We start from the raw sequence: 18230 nt of genomic DNA on the forward strand, positions 1-18230 counted from the left end.
ATCTCAGAGCGAGGCAAGGAAAGACCGATGAATGGACTATGGGGAAAGAGATTTCTTTCGTTTCAGCATTCCGATTACATGATATAGATCGCTATGCGAGAAATTCGTCAATCAAGATCTGCCATTTGACCGATGCATTACTGGGGAAAAAAGTTATTTTTTCTGTTGCCTGGGAAAGTTGTAGGCAATTTGTTCACTTATTTTATGAAATCCTTTGACAGGCGGCTGTGAAACTGTCATACAATCACAATTGAAAAAAAAACAAAAAAAAAAACAGATGTTACCTATGAGTCTGAATTACAAATTCAACAAAAATAGCGAGACGTTATCTTAAAAAGTCATAGTGCTAAGATATTTCTTTTCTGTTACGTTAAACTACCTTCGTGAAAATCGACAATTTTAGCTGTTAATGATCGATTACCTAATTTCCCGCCTTCCATGAGTCGCTCTTTTGCTGCCCCCTCCCCCCCTCAAATATAACAATGATCACTCATATTTCCATCACATGTATTAAAAAAAAACGGCTTCACCTAGAGTCGGCTGTCTGTTTGAACTGTACTTTATTTATGATTTCTCACTTTTTTCCTTTAACAAACTGTTTCTCACACATTTCCTTTATTGTGCGAATAATGTGACAATTTTACGAACTACCTCCCCCACCGTGTTGTTCCACTATAAGATTCCTATTGCGCATGGTTCCAAAAACAGCTGTACTCAACGCAGTTCCCACTTCTATGGAAACCTACACGAGCTTTGCGAAATACTACAAGACAGCATGTTGCAGCGATCGGTAATTTTCAAGACACATTTGGAGACTCTAGAAAGTTTTGGTTGTAACTTCTAACGGTTCCATGGCTTTCAAAGAGCTCGTGTTTCAGCAGGACTCGAGTATAGACAAAATTAAGGTTTGTTTAGATGGAATCTATATCCGTTCTTTCTCTGTGTATTCCGAACTTTATTAGATATTCAATGATTCTTGTGTCTGCGGTTGGGATTAAAATTTTTTGTGAAATATTTTCATGAATTTTCGAGGTTTATTAAGGACGGTCTTGAACGCGTAATCGCCGTATCGATTGTTTTCAAGCGCCAAAGGTAGGCTTCATTGAATCAGCAAAAAGTTGGTTTGGTCAGCACAGCAATCGCAAAATGTCGAATTTTTCTTTTGTATTTTTTATCGCGAATCGTTTATATGGAGATTAATATTTTAAGTATGAGTAATAGAGGAGGCTGGTTCGGCCGAATAAGAAAATTTTTGCAAGCGAAAGGTCGTGGTAAATGGTCTGTAACGATGACAACTGTTATTCGTGCAACTTGAAAACCGCCAGCTCCTGTGGCTTTTGCTGGCATTTGATAATTGAAAAGATTGCTCATGCATCGAGCAGAAATCACTTGAAATGATCGTTGTGGGTTTTAGTCACGTAAAGAAATCCTGGTTCAAACCAGGACTTAGTCATCTTTGTTGTGAAATACAGTATGGATTGAGCAAGGTGGTCGCGCACAGTCTTCGTAAACTGACCTGCCGCTAATTTCTCACGTTCCTATTGTCTTTTCTTCTTGTCACTTTATTACCATGGCAAACATTTGCAACAAGAAGGATTATACACCCGCTCGTATGATCCCTTCATTCGATTTCGGATTCCTTCAGAGATTTATCCGCGAGTTTTTCACATTAAGAGTAAACCTCCGAACTAGAGTGGTTGTGCAGCTGTTATTAAAGCAGAGAATAGACGAGACGTTTATGTGTCGCGATCGATTTTGCGGCGATTTTTTTCCTCTCAATGTTTACTCAAAACATTTTAACAGTTAACGCACGCGTTCATTTGAATATATTCATCGACCTTTAGTGGATCGTGGTTAAAATTTTCAAAGTGGATCTCGTACTTAGGGATCTCAATGAACTGTCGCTCCTTCGGAAGTTGTAATTGCATTTTGCTAAATTCTTAATTGAAAATTTTGTCTTTCATATCTGCTTAAGGAATCGATTGTTTTTTTTTTTTCCCGCTTTTTTTTTCTCTGTAAACAAATTCAGGTAAAAATTATCGACATGCATCGCAGCATGTTTCCAATACAAGTATAAATCATGGTAAAAGACATATCGTAGCATGAAATTGCTAGGTGATTCGATCGATGAACTCCTACACAAATTATATAATGTTTCGATTATGACACACGATTGTAGAAAAGTGCGAATTTTTTTTTTTTTTGCCGATACGTTAGAAAAAATAGAAACCAAAACATCCTAATTGTAAACAACTTGGATGATTTTTCCTGATTGATTGATTTACTGATCAATACAACTTCTGATATTGGTTATGTGATATCGTTTCGAGGAGTAACAGCCGGATGAATTTTGAAAGCACCTGTCAGTAATGTGATAATGATATCAAAGCATATAAAATCATGATGATATGAAAATATTTCCTCAAGAAGCTTCAAAAATATTTTTTCAGCCACCAGATCATAGAACTTGGAGTCAGGACTATTAAACTGTATTTGAAGCAACCAAATTACAGCATAAACAGATTCAATCCTTCTCAAATATTAATTACTTTTTGTTATGGTTTCAAAACTATTGATTACGTCAATACCACTTGAAAAATTGCCTTCAACAAGATTTTTAATTAACCCATTTCACCCCAAACATCAGTATACTTGCATATTCCCCGAAATCATCTCCATACTTTTCCTAAGATGCTGTCAAGGAGAATTTGTTTTTAGCAATCAAGATCAGCTTCTTTATTTGGTGATCATTCCCTTAATAAGTGATTCAGGTGTGATGTTGTAAGGAAATGTAGATGCTTGTCATTCTCCTCTCAAAGGTCAAAGGGTCAAATGTTTTATGTTGTTTGAATCAAACCAAGCTGCAATTATGTCCAACCCATTTTCATCCTAACAAAGGGGGAATGTTTTTAAAGAAACTGTGGTATTGCATTGGTTGGGGTAACAGGGTAATTTAGTTTTATCATCTTAGTTGAAATTGTAAATTGGCCACTTAAAAGGCTGACATTTCGAGTGTTAGCCCTTTGTCAGAGCAAATGACGAAGGGCTAACGCTCAAAACGTCAGCTTTTTAACTCTTTACAGTGGCCAGTTTATAATTTCAACTTAGCTGATAAAATCAAATTAAATTTGCTTTCCAGTTTGATTATTAGAGTCAACTAAATGTCAAACTTGGATGTAGTTACTTTTTAAGGGTGAAATTGTTATAATTCACATGACAAACCCAATAAAAGATAATATCCTAATTTTGCTGTAACCAGTAAAAAATGTAATTAGGAGTAATTTCGAAAATCAATTGTCACAGTTACTGAAGGCATGAAATTTGCTATTGTTGAACATGCTGGACAACTTACATATGTGAGTTTTCCATTTTCTATCAGGATCCAAAATTTAGGTCTCCTACTCCTGAATTTACTGGTTCTCTTAGTTTGTTAGCTTTGCTGATGAGATGAACATGGCACTACAGTTGAACCTTGATTATCCAGACTCGTTGGGACTGAGGTAAATTAAGTCTGGATAATCTAGAGTTCGGATAATCGAAAATATGAATATTAATAAGACAATAATGTAAAGAAATAGAAAATAAAGATAACACATTTTTAATTTTAAAAGTCTGCTTCGATGACTCTCCGAGTGCTCGATCTTTTGAAAGCAGAGGAGGTAATGCGCTGTTTTAAACACACTTTTCCTGACTTTAAAGTGCACCTAAACCCAAAAAATTTTTTTTGCTTAACGAAATAGGCATATTTTTTGGAGTATTTTTGTGCAAAAATTTTTTTATTTGTTCAAATCTTCAATTTTCTGTAACCAGTCAAAATACGGAAAATGGGCCGCCATATCTTACCCCACAACTGAGTTTAAAGAGGAATGGCTCTAGCGGGTAATGTGACGTCAAGTCGAGAACACGAAAGTCTACATTTCACGCATTTTCACTTGTTTGGGAAGGTTGTAGTCGATATTGTCCGAAAATTTGCTGACTAAGTGTGTTGTAGAAGGATGTGGCAACATGCAAAATTTGCAAGAGGGAATCGCGCTTCATACATTCCTCATACAACACACCTAGTTGGCATATTTCAGACAATATCGATGACAACCTTACCAAACAAGTGAAAATGTGTGAAATGCAGACTTTCGTATTCTCGATTTGATGTCGCATTACCCGCTAGAGCCATTCCTCTTTAAACTCAGTTGTGGGGCAAGATGGCAGCCGATTTTCAGTATTTTGACTGGGCACAGAAAATTAAAGATTTGAGCAAATTAACAAAGTTTTGCACAGAAATACTCCAAAAAATAAGCTTATTTCGTTAAGTGAAAAAACATTTTTGAGTTTAGGTGCACTTTAAACATAATCTCTGAATTGTAACCTCTTAAAGCTTTGAAGATCAAAGCTCATTTATATATATTCATGAAAAAAAAAATGGGACCAGAGAAAAAGTCTGTATAATTGAAAAGTCCAGATAATCAAAAAGTTCAGTTAATTGAGGTTCGACTGTATTGAGAAAGGAATCGATCTGTTGGTTAGAGAAGGAGTGCAGATTAAGATTCTATTGCTCATACCAAGCAAGCATGCTGCCTCCAAACCCTGTGGTTAATGACTATTTCACTGACTACTAGCTAATGAATGTTTTCCATTATACTATGATTATGCTGTGTATTATTTTTATCAGAACTAAAATTTTTCTACTGACATTGGTGTTACATTAATTTACTGTTCACTATAGGAAAGTCTTCACGAAAATCAAGGTGTTTCTGAGTTGATTTTTAAAAGCTGTGGAGCACTCTCTTCAGAGAATGTTGCATCTCTTTTGGAAGATATACACTCTGATTTAGATGCACTCACTATTCAAAACTGTCAATCATTTGATGATGAATGTGCTGCCAAGATCTCAGAACATTGTACAAAGCTCTCGAGAATTTCCTTTACTGGCTGCTGTAAGGTGCTGACATCTTCTGGCATTTCTTTCTTTGTCAACAACTGTCCAAATCTAAAATGTGTGACTGTTATGTCGACGGAAAGTGAGGATGATAACAACAGTAATAATGATGATGAAAAGAGCTGGACTCTTGGTGATGACCTTTTTACATCATTTCTTCAAAGGTCAGATTTGATTCTGGAACAATTTGCTCTTTGTGGTTTTGAGAATGTTACAACAAATGCTCTCAAGCAATTCTTGGAGCATGTTGGGTCAAATATCAAAGTTTTAGACCTGAGTGAACTTCAAGCAGTTACAGATGAACTCATTGAGAGAGTAGTCAATGCCTGCCCAAGTTTAGAGGACGTGTGTTTAAGCCATTGCAAGTTAACTGATCAAGGAGTCAATGGATTTTGTGCCAAATGTAGGGCACTTCAATCGGTGAACTTCAGTGGCTGTCAAGATATCACAGATGGCTCAGTTATTGCTCTTTCTACAAACTGTACCTCATTAAGAAAAGTACAGTTGAGTTGGTGCGTGAAATTAACTGAAAAATCATTAGAGGCTTTGGTATCAAACTGCCAAGACTTAACATTTGTTGATATGTCACAGTGCGCAATTAAACATTTCCCATTTGAAATTTTGGAGCATTTTTCACTTCAAGAAATCAAAGTGGAAGGGTGCAAAGGTCTCAGATGTCCACCTTTAGATATTGCAAACAAAGGACTTGAATCTTGTCGGCAATTCCTGAAGAAGTGTAATTTACAGTATTTGTGTCGAATGACATTTCTTGGAAACCAAGGAAGTGGTAAAACCAGTTTAATGTTGAGTCTTCCAACAATGTCACAGTCAGTTGCTGATACTTCAACAGAAGGGGTTCATGTTGGAACTTGGAGACCATTCAAGAGTGGAAAAGGTTAGAAATGTGTTCCTGTTATAATTTAAGAAAGCATACTGACTGTACCTAAAAAAAAAGAAAAAAAAGCTACCATTTTCTTTAATGCTTAACTCCCAAGATCTGATTATTGATTCTCTCTTTTAATAGCTACACATTTCCTTGTAAGTTAGTCACCAGAATTTAGGATCTAAATCAAGGTGATGGCCTCTAATTGATAAGTTTAGTTTGAGTATTTCCACTGCCTTTTTACTGGATATTACTGTATGTGTCAAATATTATGGGGAGAACTTAGATATTAGTTAGTTCTAAGAATGAAAGGGTAGATATGTGTGCTTTCCTTCTATAGCTGTGGCCCAGATTTGATTTCCTATCCTTTTATCACATATATACATACTTGAGACTTGACGCAGAGTGATAGAAGGGTCCAGAGAGGCTTACTTCATCCTTCTCTGACACCAAAATTCTTGCAATGTCAGGATAAAGTATAAATGCCTAGTAACTCTCAGTAAAACCTGATGAAATGCTGGCGGGGGGGGGGGGGGGTAACCTTATGATGGACTGGCATCCCATCCAGTGGGGAGCAATACAACTCTATCATTTATTGCTAGAGAAACTGGGATATTAATCTCTAGTTGGCTGGAATACAAAGTTAAAGCACTTTGTTTGTGACTTTAATGTTATTGGGAATTTTTAACATAACGCTGCAGTTGTTATTACTGATGATGTAAGAAGACATTATTAATTATATTCATCCAATCTTCAGAGTCCATTGATCTTGGGACTGATGTTGAGAAGAGGATGTTGTCTCTCACTGTTGATATGTGGGACTGTGGAGGGCGAACAGTAAGTTGACATTGTAACACTACAGTACATAGTGAAAGCAAAATTATCAAAAGGTTGCTTTACAGTGTAAGTAAGGGTTCTTTATTTTAATCCATCCTGGTTGCCATGAAGGGAATATCTGAATATGGAGAGCTAAGTCCTGCATTCCTGTAGTAAGGCTGCCATTGAATTCTAACAGACTGCTTGATTTGATAAATGAATAACAGGAATAAGTTTCTGAAAAAATGGGTGCAGTATTTGTGGGGGGGGGGGGGGGGTAATACAGGATAGTTTGGTTTTATCAACTGAGTTTACAATGTACATCGACCACGTTATCACAAGAAATGCTAGATTTTTCAGTCAATTACTGGTATATCACAGAGACAAAGGAGCCCAGTTCTTGAGTAAACTAGATTCTAAAAGAAAAGTTTTATTAACAATAACTTGATAATTTATACAACATAGACCACTTTCATAAATGGCTGCTGTATAAATATTCTTTTGTTTAAATTTAAATTAGCCCTACTGGCCTCGCTTGAGATAATGTATTCTTTTGAATTTTGTACTGGAGAACGAGGCCAGTAGGGCTAATTTAAATTTAAACAAAAGAATATTAATCCAGCAGCCATTTATGAAAGTGGTCTATCAAGATTTTAAAATAATTTGAACCTTTTGTCTTTTTTTTTTTTTTTGCAGTGTCTTCAAGGAGTCCACCCACTCTTTCTTTGTGAGCAAGCATTGTACACCATTGTCTTTAACATTCATGATCCATTTAAACTTGAATCTGTTGCATCCTGGATGTTACTCATGCGATCAAAGGTTGGAGCTTGGATAATAGGCCATTTTACAGTTGTGTGCTTAGTTGCCAAGCCCTTGATTTGGAGTGAGGCTGAAGGTGACCTTGTTGTGATGGAGACTGGTATCTAGTTAGCATGATAACAAAGTGATTTAGATTTGAAGAGCGGCCACATCTGTATCATAACAAGGTCACCCTTTAAGCCTCACTGACCCATTGAAATACCTGGTAACCAACTGCAAAATGGACTATTGTTTGTTTTACTTTTTGTGTTTAAAAATTTTAAAAATTATGTCATCAATTGAAACTTTCAAATGATAAAATGAACCTTTTTTTTTTAGGCTCCGACTTCACCATTCATCCTGGTCGGAACACATGCTGATAATGCTGATGATCGGCAAGAGCTTAAGGAGCAAGTAATCCAAACTGTCAAGAAGGCAGACTCCCAAAGCAGACAAGAATACCAAACTGAAATAGACATGTTAAGGTAGATGGTAGATGTGCATTTTCTCTGCCTATTTTTGGAAACAGAATCAAACGATTACTTTGAACAAAATTATCAAAATTTCCTGTTGTTAGCTTAGAGGAAATAAACAATAACTGAGTATCACTAACCATAAGAAACAAGGAGTGGAGCTTACTGCAGACAGTCAGAGAATTTTCCATTACATCAACTAACTAAAAAGACTTCTTTTTCTTGTAACATCACTACAAAGAACAACTTAAGCCATTATAAATGATGGAATAAAGTTATTTTAGTTATTTACGCAATCTAAATTACATTCATTCTCATATTAGGGAGCTAGGACAAGAGAAATGTGTGGAGTCAAGAATAAACAGACTGCAAAGCCTGGTTGACAACTGGTCCAAACTGCCAGAACATGTGTACTTTGTTAGCACATTGAAGGGAAAAGTGAGGGAATGTTGTTTTCCTGTAGAGGAAAAGTTTACTTTGTATACATTGTTTTGCTAACAAATCAAGAAAATGAAGCTGTATATGATAAGAAATTTCAAGTAGGTTAACTGTTTTTTGTGTGATGTAATGTGCTCAAATCACCCATTTTGTTACAGATTATAGTTTTTTTTCTGCTCTATGTCAAACTAAATCTCAAATTTTTTATCTAATTCAGTGAGTTCACTTTTGTTAAATCTTAGGGAATGCTAGAACTTCAGCACATCATAACTGAAACACTGCTGAATAGTCAGCTGTTTCCACACTTGGTAGAAGAGATTGGCAACAGTATTATATACCTCTACAGTTCAATTCTTCAGTTGCAAGAAAACAAGTCAGTGTTGCTGTATTGGGATCACTACCTTCAGTTAGCATCAGATGCAGGAGTCACAGATGCCGACATTGAAAAAGCCACAGCTGTGTTAGAGTATAAGGTAGGGTGGAAAAAAATATGTCCCCTTAATTGATTTGCTTCATCTTAATGTTGAATTCGATTGTCCATTTTATAGCTATGTGCTTGTTTGCTAAGGAGTGAGGCTAAAGGTGAACTTGTTATCATAATGATACAGACGTTGCTGCTTTTTGAATGTAAATTACTAGGTAATGATCTCTAACAAAACAAGGTCACCTTCAGCCTCACTCCAAATCAAATGCTTGGCAACCAAGTGCACAACTGTAAAATTAAATCCAGTTATGGTAACTTATGGATAAACTTTGAATTCTGCTCACAAGCCTGGAACTAGAGTAACTTTTTTTGCTGCAGACAGTATGTGGTTGGAAGCTCCCTCAGCCCCTTTTGTCACTAATCACATGGCTGGCATTAAGCCAGTACAACCAAGTACCATGCATCATCCTCATTCTCCTTCCCCCTCCCCCCCCCTCCCCCCCTAACTTTTCTCACACACTCAAACCAGGAGTCAGTCATCTGAGGCACAATAAATTAATCTGTGGAAATGAATTGTATACAGGGAAAGAATGATGACAAGGAAGTGCAATAGAAAGAATATGAAATGCTTGCTAAGCACAACTGAAAAATTAACGGAAGTATTTATCGCATACCAAACTTCAGTCTGGATCTCACCTGAAGGTGGAGGAAGGGGGGGGAGGGGTCCACCCTTTTCTATTGTTTTCTGTTTGTTTACAATGAGCTACTAATAATTATTGCACTTTTATTGTTTTATGTATGTGATAGGGTTGCATTCTAGTTCTCAACATTCCATCATCTCAGCACACCCAGGGTCCTTCCAAGATTGTCTGTGTGAACCCTAGTGCCCTTTTGAACTGCATGGCTGGGGTCCTTTGTGAGACAGACCCACGTGAGTATGTACCTCACTTTGTCAAGGCTGGAAAAGTTGAGAAGTTTTGGCCAACTGGCGCCCGGCCTAATGAATGGACGCTGAGAGCAGCCATTGATGATATTGTTACTAAAGGACTTGTGCGGGAGTCTGTGGTGCCGTTATGTTTCCAGGTAAGATGAGAGAATGAACGAATGAATGAATGAATGAATGAATGAATGAATGAATGAAGGAATGAATGAATGAATGAATTTGAATAAATTCCTTATTTATATTGCGCCCTTTCTATACAATATTCAAAGGCGCAGTACCCCCTATCAATTGGATAGACACTACACAAAGATAGACCACAACACCGGGCACTGCGTGCCCTACTCTTTTCGAACAGTGTGTGGGTTCTTTAACGTCCCACAATTTTTTTTTTTATCACATACAAGGGCTTGTGAGACGGGACCTCCATTTATCGTCCCTATCCGAGAAGACTAGAAAGTCTAACCATTTTCAGATATTATTACAAAGGCAGCACTTTCTTCTCAGCTATCTAAAGACCCTGGGTGTTGGTCAGGCCGGATTTGAACTCACGACCTCCCGTACAACAGTCCGGCGCTCTACCAATTGAGCTAACCGGGAGGCGGTGAGCTCAATTGGTAGAGAGTAGTGTTTAGTATTTAGAAGGAGAGAGAATGAGCAGTAGAGGAAGGCGATCTGAGGGAAAGACATTGGGCAAGTTCCCTGTTTGACTTACTGGGGTCTGAATAGGCAAGAAATGACTAAGAAATGCTTAGATATTCCAGTCTTCTCGGATAGGGACGAATAAATGGAGGTCCCGTCTCCTGCAGGGTTAGGGATAAAAGACGTTGATTTCCCACGCACGAGATTACTGTGTGATGGATTTCCTCCCCTGGGGTGGGATGGGTGGGTTGGGGTTGGTTTAGGCGGGTGAACCTAGTAGGGGACTACGTGTCCTATTGTTCTCTCAACTGTACAATGTACGAATCTTTAAATACTATACAATAAAGGCTGATAGTTTCTAAAGAAACTGTTTGGGGCTGCGTCGGTGGGTGGTAACGAAATAATATGAATATATTATTTAAATACAATACAATACAATACAATACAATACAATACAATAGGCAAATGTATCAACGTTCAGCTTTAACCCTATAGCTCCCAAGATCTGATTGCTAATTCTCTCTTCTAGCCACTACACGTTTCCTTGTAAATTAGCTACATGAATTTGGTGTTAGATCAAGGTAACTTCTGGTTTGTTATGTTGCCATAAGTTTAAGTATTATCATTACCCGTTTGCCGCGTGATGTTGAGATATCATAGGGAGAAGTTACATGTTAATCACTTCAAAGAGTTTAAAGGTTAAGTCTTAACGTGATTTTTGTTCAATTCCTTTGACAAGTCATAGCAACAATTTTTTGTGGTTTAAATGTCAGATACCAACATTACTGGATGAAGAAGAACTGCAGAATATAATCAGCTTATTCAGAAGTCTTGGTTTCCTGGTGGAAGGTGCTCCTAAAGGGAATTATGATGTGGAACTTGTCATGTCACAGTATAAGTCATGTTCAGTGTTCAAAAGATATTATGTTCCACTGATGATGAAGCTTCCAGAAGAACTAAAGGTGTGTTGATTAAATGACAGGTATTATTCTCTTTAACCCTTTACGCCCTAACATCAGTATGCATATTCTCCATACTGTTCTCTACACATTTCCTAAGGTGCTGACAAGGAGAATTTCTTTAACAATCAAGAGCTTATTTAGTCGGTGATCATTTCTTTTATTCTCATGACTTTAATGTTTGATTCAGGGCTGATATTGTAAGGGGAAATTAGATGCTAAGCACTACTAAAGATGACAGTTTTAAGAAGGGGTGAAGAATAGAAGTGATGACTAAATTGCATTTAGAAATGTCATTTTGGTTGAAATGACTGTGTTATCCTGATGAAATCGATGCCAAGCCTTCACTGTGATATTATTTTGTCACCTAAAAGTAAATTAAATGTCTTATTTCCATAACGTTCAGGATACCACTGTCTGGCCTAGTTCCCTCCCTGACGGCACCATTCAGGTTGGCTGGCGTTACAAATTTCGCGATCTCGTGACTGTTGACTGCACTAAGATGCTAATAGGCGCATGCGCAAACTTGAAGCCCTCTTGTGAAGTTTGCGCCTATTGGAACTATGGGGTCATTTTGAAAGTTGGTCCCGTGACCGTGCGAATGTCACGGGAGAACTCAACTTTGGACGTGATTGGCCGATGTAAAGTGACCAGTGGGAGCAAGCAGGCGCTAAACATGATGTGGTCTGTTTTGGCAAGGTTTTTCTACGGTATAGAAACCTTGCTGATGAACTTCAAAGGGGTTTGCCCAATGGTAAGTTTGCCTGATGGTAATTAAACGACTTTCTCTCGAGTCTTAAAGATCGTAGTTTTCCTCAACTGAAACAGGCTCGCCAAGCGGTGTAAAATGACAACCTCTCTAGCGCAATTGCGAAATGTTTAAAAACTTGACGACATTTCTTGCAGGTCATCAAAGAATTTTAAACAATTTTTTGTTGCTAACCTTAGAATTCCTCATGAAAATCAACGATGGTAATTTTGTCCCTCGGTCATGATTAGACCAAAAACATATTTCTTTACTTTTTATTTACATAATTATTACTTTTTTCAGATAGTCTGAGGGATTTCTGGAGAAAAATTGGAGACTTACGTACAGATTTTTAGAACATTTATTAGCTCTAGTCCTACGCGGTAAAGTGACGCAAAGCGCGAGAAAACCTAAGCGCGCGAAAAGGCCAGATGTGCGACAAGGCGCTCGAAACAGTACCTCAGTACATGCCCGGGAAAACTAGTTAAAGCTTACTCATCGTTTTGTTTTAACCTTAACAGGTACTTGTACCCATTGTTGGTTGTAACAGACCAAAGCACAAACCACTGTATGAGCTTGTAAGTGATTACAATTCACAGCTGAGTCATCATACCAACTACCGCTGGTTTATTCCCCCTGCAGGTCAGTTACAAGCCTCGAAGGCCTGAATTGTTTTGTTTTAAGTGAGATATGGTTTTTTTTTTTTTTTCACAAAGCTTACCTTGCACACTCAGTTTATACTGTCATAATTTTCTGGTCTTCAGCTTTGGATGCGGAGGAACACACAGAAATCCCGTCAGATACCGTCAGCTGGCTGGCGAACATCGCATGTAAGTGTCTCTTTGCTTCTATGCTGCAAATTCATCACGAAAATACTTTAAAATGACGATATAATTAGATGTAGGGTGAATAAAACCGAAAGCTTGTTGTCTGTAGCTTGTTCCAGAGATCCGTGAGTGATAAGAGATTAGAGAGGCATTGGAGACCTCTCTCCAATCCCTGCTCTTTTGCTCTTGCTGTTCATTAAATGAACAAAGCGAGGACGCCATTGGCCAGTTATTAAATAAGGAAAATGGTTGTTTCTCTCGTTTACGCCATCAGTCTAGAATTTTATGTCAGACTCCTACTTTGAGAAGAGAGCACATACCAAGTCACTTTTTACCTCGCTTTACTCCTTAACCGCTAAGAGTGACCAGCATTCGATTTCCCATTTCAAAAACGAGTGGGGGAGTGGGTCGAGTTCGCCGCGCAAGTTTGTCTGGGATTGTTACTCGGGACACAAATCTTTGTTTACTGTAGATTTGTGTCCCGAGTAACGATCCCAGACCAACTTGCGCGGCGAACTGGACCCACTCCCCCACTCGTTTTTGAAATGGGAAACTTCTCCTTAAAATATCACCCCTGAATCAAACATTAAGGTCACGAGAATAAAGGAAATGATCTCCAACTGATTATACGTTTTGATTGTTAAACAAATTCTCCTTGTCAGAACCATAACTGTAGATAACAGTATGGAGAATACCTATTCTGATCTGATGTGAGGGTGTAAATGGTGGAATGATTATAAAATGAGTCATTTTAATCCTTTTTATCTGTATTTCGCCTTGATCGCCCTTGTTGATACGTAGTTTTGTTTTTTTTTTGTCTCTTGTTTTATTAAAAAGTATCCACCAATTTGGAAGCAATTTGTTGTTCAGAATATTTCGCGATGAACTTCATTTATGAGCATCATGTAATGAGCGCATTTATATCCCATTTCAGGTAAATCTTTGTTGTACATCAGTTATCATGAAGACCAACAACCCGAAGTCAAACTCTTGAAGCAGTTGTTAGACTTGGCGGGATTTGACTGCGTGGGGGACTGGGTATTAGCGGGAAATACAGGCCAAGAACTGAAAGAGAAGCAACGGGACCTGATCGCTGGCTCATCTTTATTCCTTGCCTTCATCACTCCTCAGTAAGTATCTGTGGGTGCTAAGATAAGATAGCTATATGTTGCGCTATCAACTGAGCGAAGCTATGAGGTAGGGAAGAGGACCTCTCTTCCAGGCTTCGTGCGAGGAAAAAACACAAATGAACTTGAGTACCGCGTCAAAACCCAAGGGGAGGAGGGAGATGAGAGTATTGGTGAGGTGTACCCCCGGGACGAACACTTCTGACTTGTTTGCGGCCAAATCCGTTGATATCGTTAGCTTGTTCTGGACAAAAAGTTTGAAAGACTGTGGTTTCTCGGGACTATTTTTCCAAGAATAAGATTTAAAACAGTTGTCAGAACCAAACATTCTGACCACGCACGACTAACGACGCAGTGTCTTAGACTCAGTGAAGATGCAAAACTTAGCGACCTCCCCACCTCAATCCTAATATTCTTGCAACGCTTTTTAACGTACGATACCGGGATTAATGAAGGGGGGTTGGTTTCTAAAGAAATTGTGGTGGTGTGTCTGTGAGGAGTATTGTCAGGTAATTTTGTTTTGTTAACGAAGTTAAATTGTTCCGACGGAGCGCTAACACTCGAAACGTGAGCTGTAGAAACTCTTTACGGTGACAAATGTACAATTATCAACTCATTTGACAGTATCAGTTAATCTTGTTGGCTGGATAGAAGATTGGACGAAATTTTTCAGATATCGCGACTTTTTCTTTGGAAAACTGAAACTCATTTAATTTTTAAGAGAACTTTGATCGCTTACATAGGTTCAAAATTGTTGACAAGGTTACGCTGGTGAGCTTAAAATTTTTTCCGTGACGTTTTTACGCAAAAAGAGAGCAACAGCTTCATACTTACCATGGATAATCGCATTTTGTCGTTCGATTTATTTACCTATCGCTATAAAGTTCATATCGTTCATTTTTTGTGTACCGGTTCTCAAGGGAGAACGACTTGCGTTGTCCTGCTATGACGATTGCACGAAACGTGATTGCACGAAACGTGATTGCACGAAACGTGATTGCACGAAACGTGATTGAACGAAACGTGATTAAACACTTCTTTATAGTAATAATGGTGTAGTATCTTAGTGTACTTCGATCTATGCATGAAGTAATTTGCTTGAATCGACGAAGCTCGTAACGTAAATTGGCCACCGTAAAGAGCTCCAAAGCTGACGTTTCGAGCGTTAGCTCTTCTTGAGAGCGATGAAAAAGCTTTTAATTTCTCTCTGGTTGTGGCCAGTTTACATTATAAACTCAGTTGATAAAACCAAAATTACCTTGTTGTACTCTCCCTCCGACGCAGCATTTCATTTTCTCTCACAATTTACCCCCTTTATGTATGAACTAGCTGCGATAGAGTACTTAATGAAAATCGATATAATAGACTTAAGATGCCCCCATTAAAATTGTATCCACCTTTTGCGAAAACACTTTTAGAAGTGATATACTTGAATGAATTGAAGTACTCATGTAGAGAGTGAATGAGCAATCAACTTAATCTAGAATTCAATGTTATGCGCTAGACTACCAAACTGCGATCACTTTCTGTTTTTTTTTTTTTTTTTTTCTCTCCTTAGTCCTGTGAAGCTACTGAAAATTTCACAACTTTCTCTCAGCCAATTAACGGTGGAAATTCTAATGACGTGGGTAACTGTTTTTCTCGCGCAAACAAAGTGAACATTTTTTCTTTGTACCGAGGAACAATACAACTTTTAGACGCAATATCAACGTTTAAGAGATGATTTTTTTTGTGTAAATGCAAATTCCTTTTGAATCAAGATTATCTGTTTTGTATATAGAAGTCGTACAGTATAGAGAATGTTACCGAGTTTCATGGGCAGTATTTTATTCTTTTCATGTTTCACGTCCGCAGATGTTCAAACACTTGTAAATACCGGAATTGGTAATTATTCGTGAAACGTGGTTGGTTTAACAAAAGCCTCAACAGACTCCAAAGAAGTTCGCTCGGGATTACATTTAGCTTCCATTAGCCTTTTCTATGATTTTAAGCCTTCCATTTTCAATAGTGGTCTTTATAATTGTTGTCTTTATGCAAATGTATTTCGATGAGATGTCAGAGCGTACATCAATGATTTTTCCATTTGAAAAATCTCTCCGCGCGCGCTGGTTAGAATACTGCAATGTCATCGAAACTCGCGAATAACTTCTTTCTGAAATTGACGATCTAAGCTTCGGGCTGGTGAATTTCCTTTTGTGGAATAGAAGGTGGAAGAAATTCAACTTGGTGGCGGTCTTGGAAGCGCACAGGTAAAAGCTAGGATTTCACGAAAGTACTGCTCATTTTTTATTATCCGTTGTCGAATTTTTTTTTTCTTATTTCCGTTAATTTTGCCTGCCCATAGTCTTAGTAGGCAACCGAAAATTTTTTTTTAATAGAACCAGTGCCCTTTGCTTTTTAAATTCTACAATTTTGCTTTTCATTCAACGTTATCGACAATTTTTAAAAATTTTCGATCATTATTTGTTTTGGATCTATGAATATAAGGCTATTTATTACCTAATTCTATAAACCTTCGACTACTTTTCGATCAGATGTTTCTGCGATAGCTTTTGGCACTGTTAGATAAAAGTGTTCTGGGTTTTTCCTTTTTTTTTTTTTTTTTTTGCCTCAACATGCTTAGAGAATACCTTCGATTTATGCGTTGTTATGACTACCGCTCAAAATAACGATGTGCCTTGGTTTCATTTTACTTTTCTTAATCCTGCTAATATAGGCAGCTATGAGTTTTGTCTCTAGCAGTTTAGGTCACTCTTTAAAAAAAAGTAAAATAAAATAAGATCAACTTCGACAGTATGCTGGTAAACTAACCAGTTTGAGTTCGCTCCTGTTTGTTAAGTAAATATTCATACTTTTCAATTTATTTTCTCGCCAAGGAAAATTTTAATCAATTTTCGCGCCTTCTTAATTTTTGGAAGCCAATTTTTTTTTTTCTGTGAAAAAGTTGAGTCTCTCACGACATTGTTTTTGAAAGTGTGAGCGTGAATTATGTACCCAATGATCCCATTTTTACCAAAAGTATTTTCTCGTTTTAAATAATTAACTTTTGCATCGACCTGAAATTGACACAACCAGGCCCGTTTAATTCGGAAAGCGAACTGTATGTTTCTGGAAGATGCAACTCCAGGTTTTGATCTGTTTGATATTACTTTTTTTGGTATTATTATTTTTGTACTGGGTAGATTGCCGTCGGAAAGTTTTTGTATAAACAACAGTCGAGTGTTTTCAATCCGACAGAAAGAGTTGTTTATCGGGAAGGCAAGCGACTATTGCGGTTGTCACCCTAGTGACGTCACAGAAACCAATCAGCTGCCGTAGCAGATGTTTCAAGTCTTAAGGCGTTTGGAGAGAAGCGTATCCAAGAAACATTGACCAATTTATTGTGCTTAAAATCAGTGAGCTCGCGTACTTTACACATCATTTCAGAACAGATCGATTCGTTGCGTGTTTGAGCGGTGTTTTAACCCCAAAGTGAAATCGTCTTCAAGCGAAGAACGACCCCACGTTAGCGATAAAGGATAATCTTTCATCACGTACGGTAACTATTATTTAACAGTTCTCATGCTCATCTGCTTCTTTGTAAGAAAAACACGAAAGCAGTGTAGTTTTTTTGGCTTTCTGTCGTATTTGTTCAATTTAGCGTTAAAACTAGGAATTGCACGCTCTAATTGTCCCAATTTGTCAATCGATCGATTGAAAGTTCGAACACACGGGTTATCATGTGTTTGTGTGATCGTCATTTCGTTTGCGAAATCTTCTCGAGCGTCACATTTTGTGTGATAGTCTGTGCCATTTGTAATCGCTAGATTTCGTGGTATCCTGAGTTATTTTACTAAGTCTACTTTCTAATTCAACCAGACAATTCCTCACACCGAAGGCGTTCTGCAACAATGGTTTTTCCGTCGGGCGATGTGAACTGTTAACAGAAGGTGACTGCCGTGGGAAACCCTTGAGACACAAATTGTAATTCACGGCGTGTTTTTATTTCTCTACGAAACTGGAGTAATAGGGAGTGAAAAACTCGTTACTTTTTTCTCGGAATTCAGGCTTTTTGTCGCCTTGAGGATATTTTTAGCAATGTGTACAGCTACAGATAACAGTCGCCGCATGTTGCCAAGGGCAGTTATTTGAAAAAATAATTTTGTGTTTACACATGATTTCATTTCATCTCATCACTCGTTGACTTTGAACTCAATGGTGAAATGGTTTTTTGAGCCAATCC

General features: G+C 37.7%; 1 protein-coding gene across 1 annotated transcript in view; it reads left to right on the top strand.

Moving 5' to 3' along the window:
- Nucleotides 1–698: 698 nt before the first annotated feature.
- The window catches only part of LOC111344336 (uncharacterized), a 23010-nt gene continuing 5478 nt past the window's right edge, over nt 699–18230 (top strand). The window contains exons 1-13 of the mRNA XM_088760495.1: nt 699–905; nt 4721–5828; nt 6574–6653; nt 7329–7451; nt 7770–7915; nt 8227–8341; nt 8584–8814; nt 9573–9848; nt 11121–11309; nt 11713–12060; nt 12576–12696; nt 12819–12884; nt 13816–14011. Coding sequence (XP_088616621.1) covers nt 852–905; nt 4721–5828; nt 6574–6653; nt 7329–7451; nt 7770–7915; nt 8227–8341; nt 8584–8814; nt 9573–9848; nt 11121–11309; nt 11713–12060; nt 12576–12696; nt 12819–12884; nt 13816–14011 — 3053 coding nt within the window. The 5' untranslated portion in view covers nt 699–851. The remainder of the gene's footprint in view (nt 906–4720; nt 5829–6573; nt 6654–7328; nt 7452–7769; nt 7916–8226; nt 8342–8583; nt 8815–9572; nt 9849–11120; nt 11310–11712; nt 12061–12575; nt 12697–12818; nt 12885–13815; nt 14012–18230) is intronic.

Source organism: Stylophora pistillata, chromosome 5, assembly GCF_964205215.1.
Source record: "Stylophora pistillata chromosome 5, jaStyPist1.2, whole genome shotgun sequence".
NCBI lineage: Eukaryota > Metazoa > Cnidaria > Anthozoa > Scleractinia > Pocilloporidae > Stylophora > Stylophora pistillata.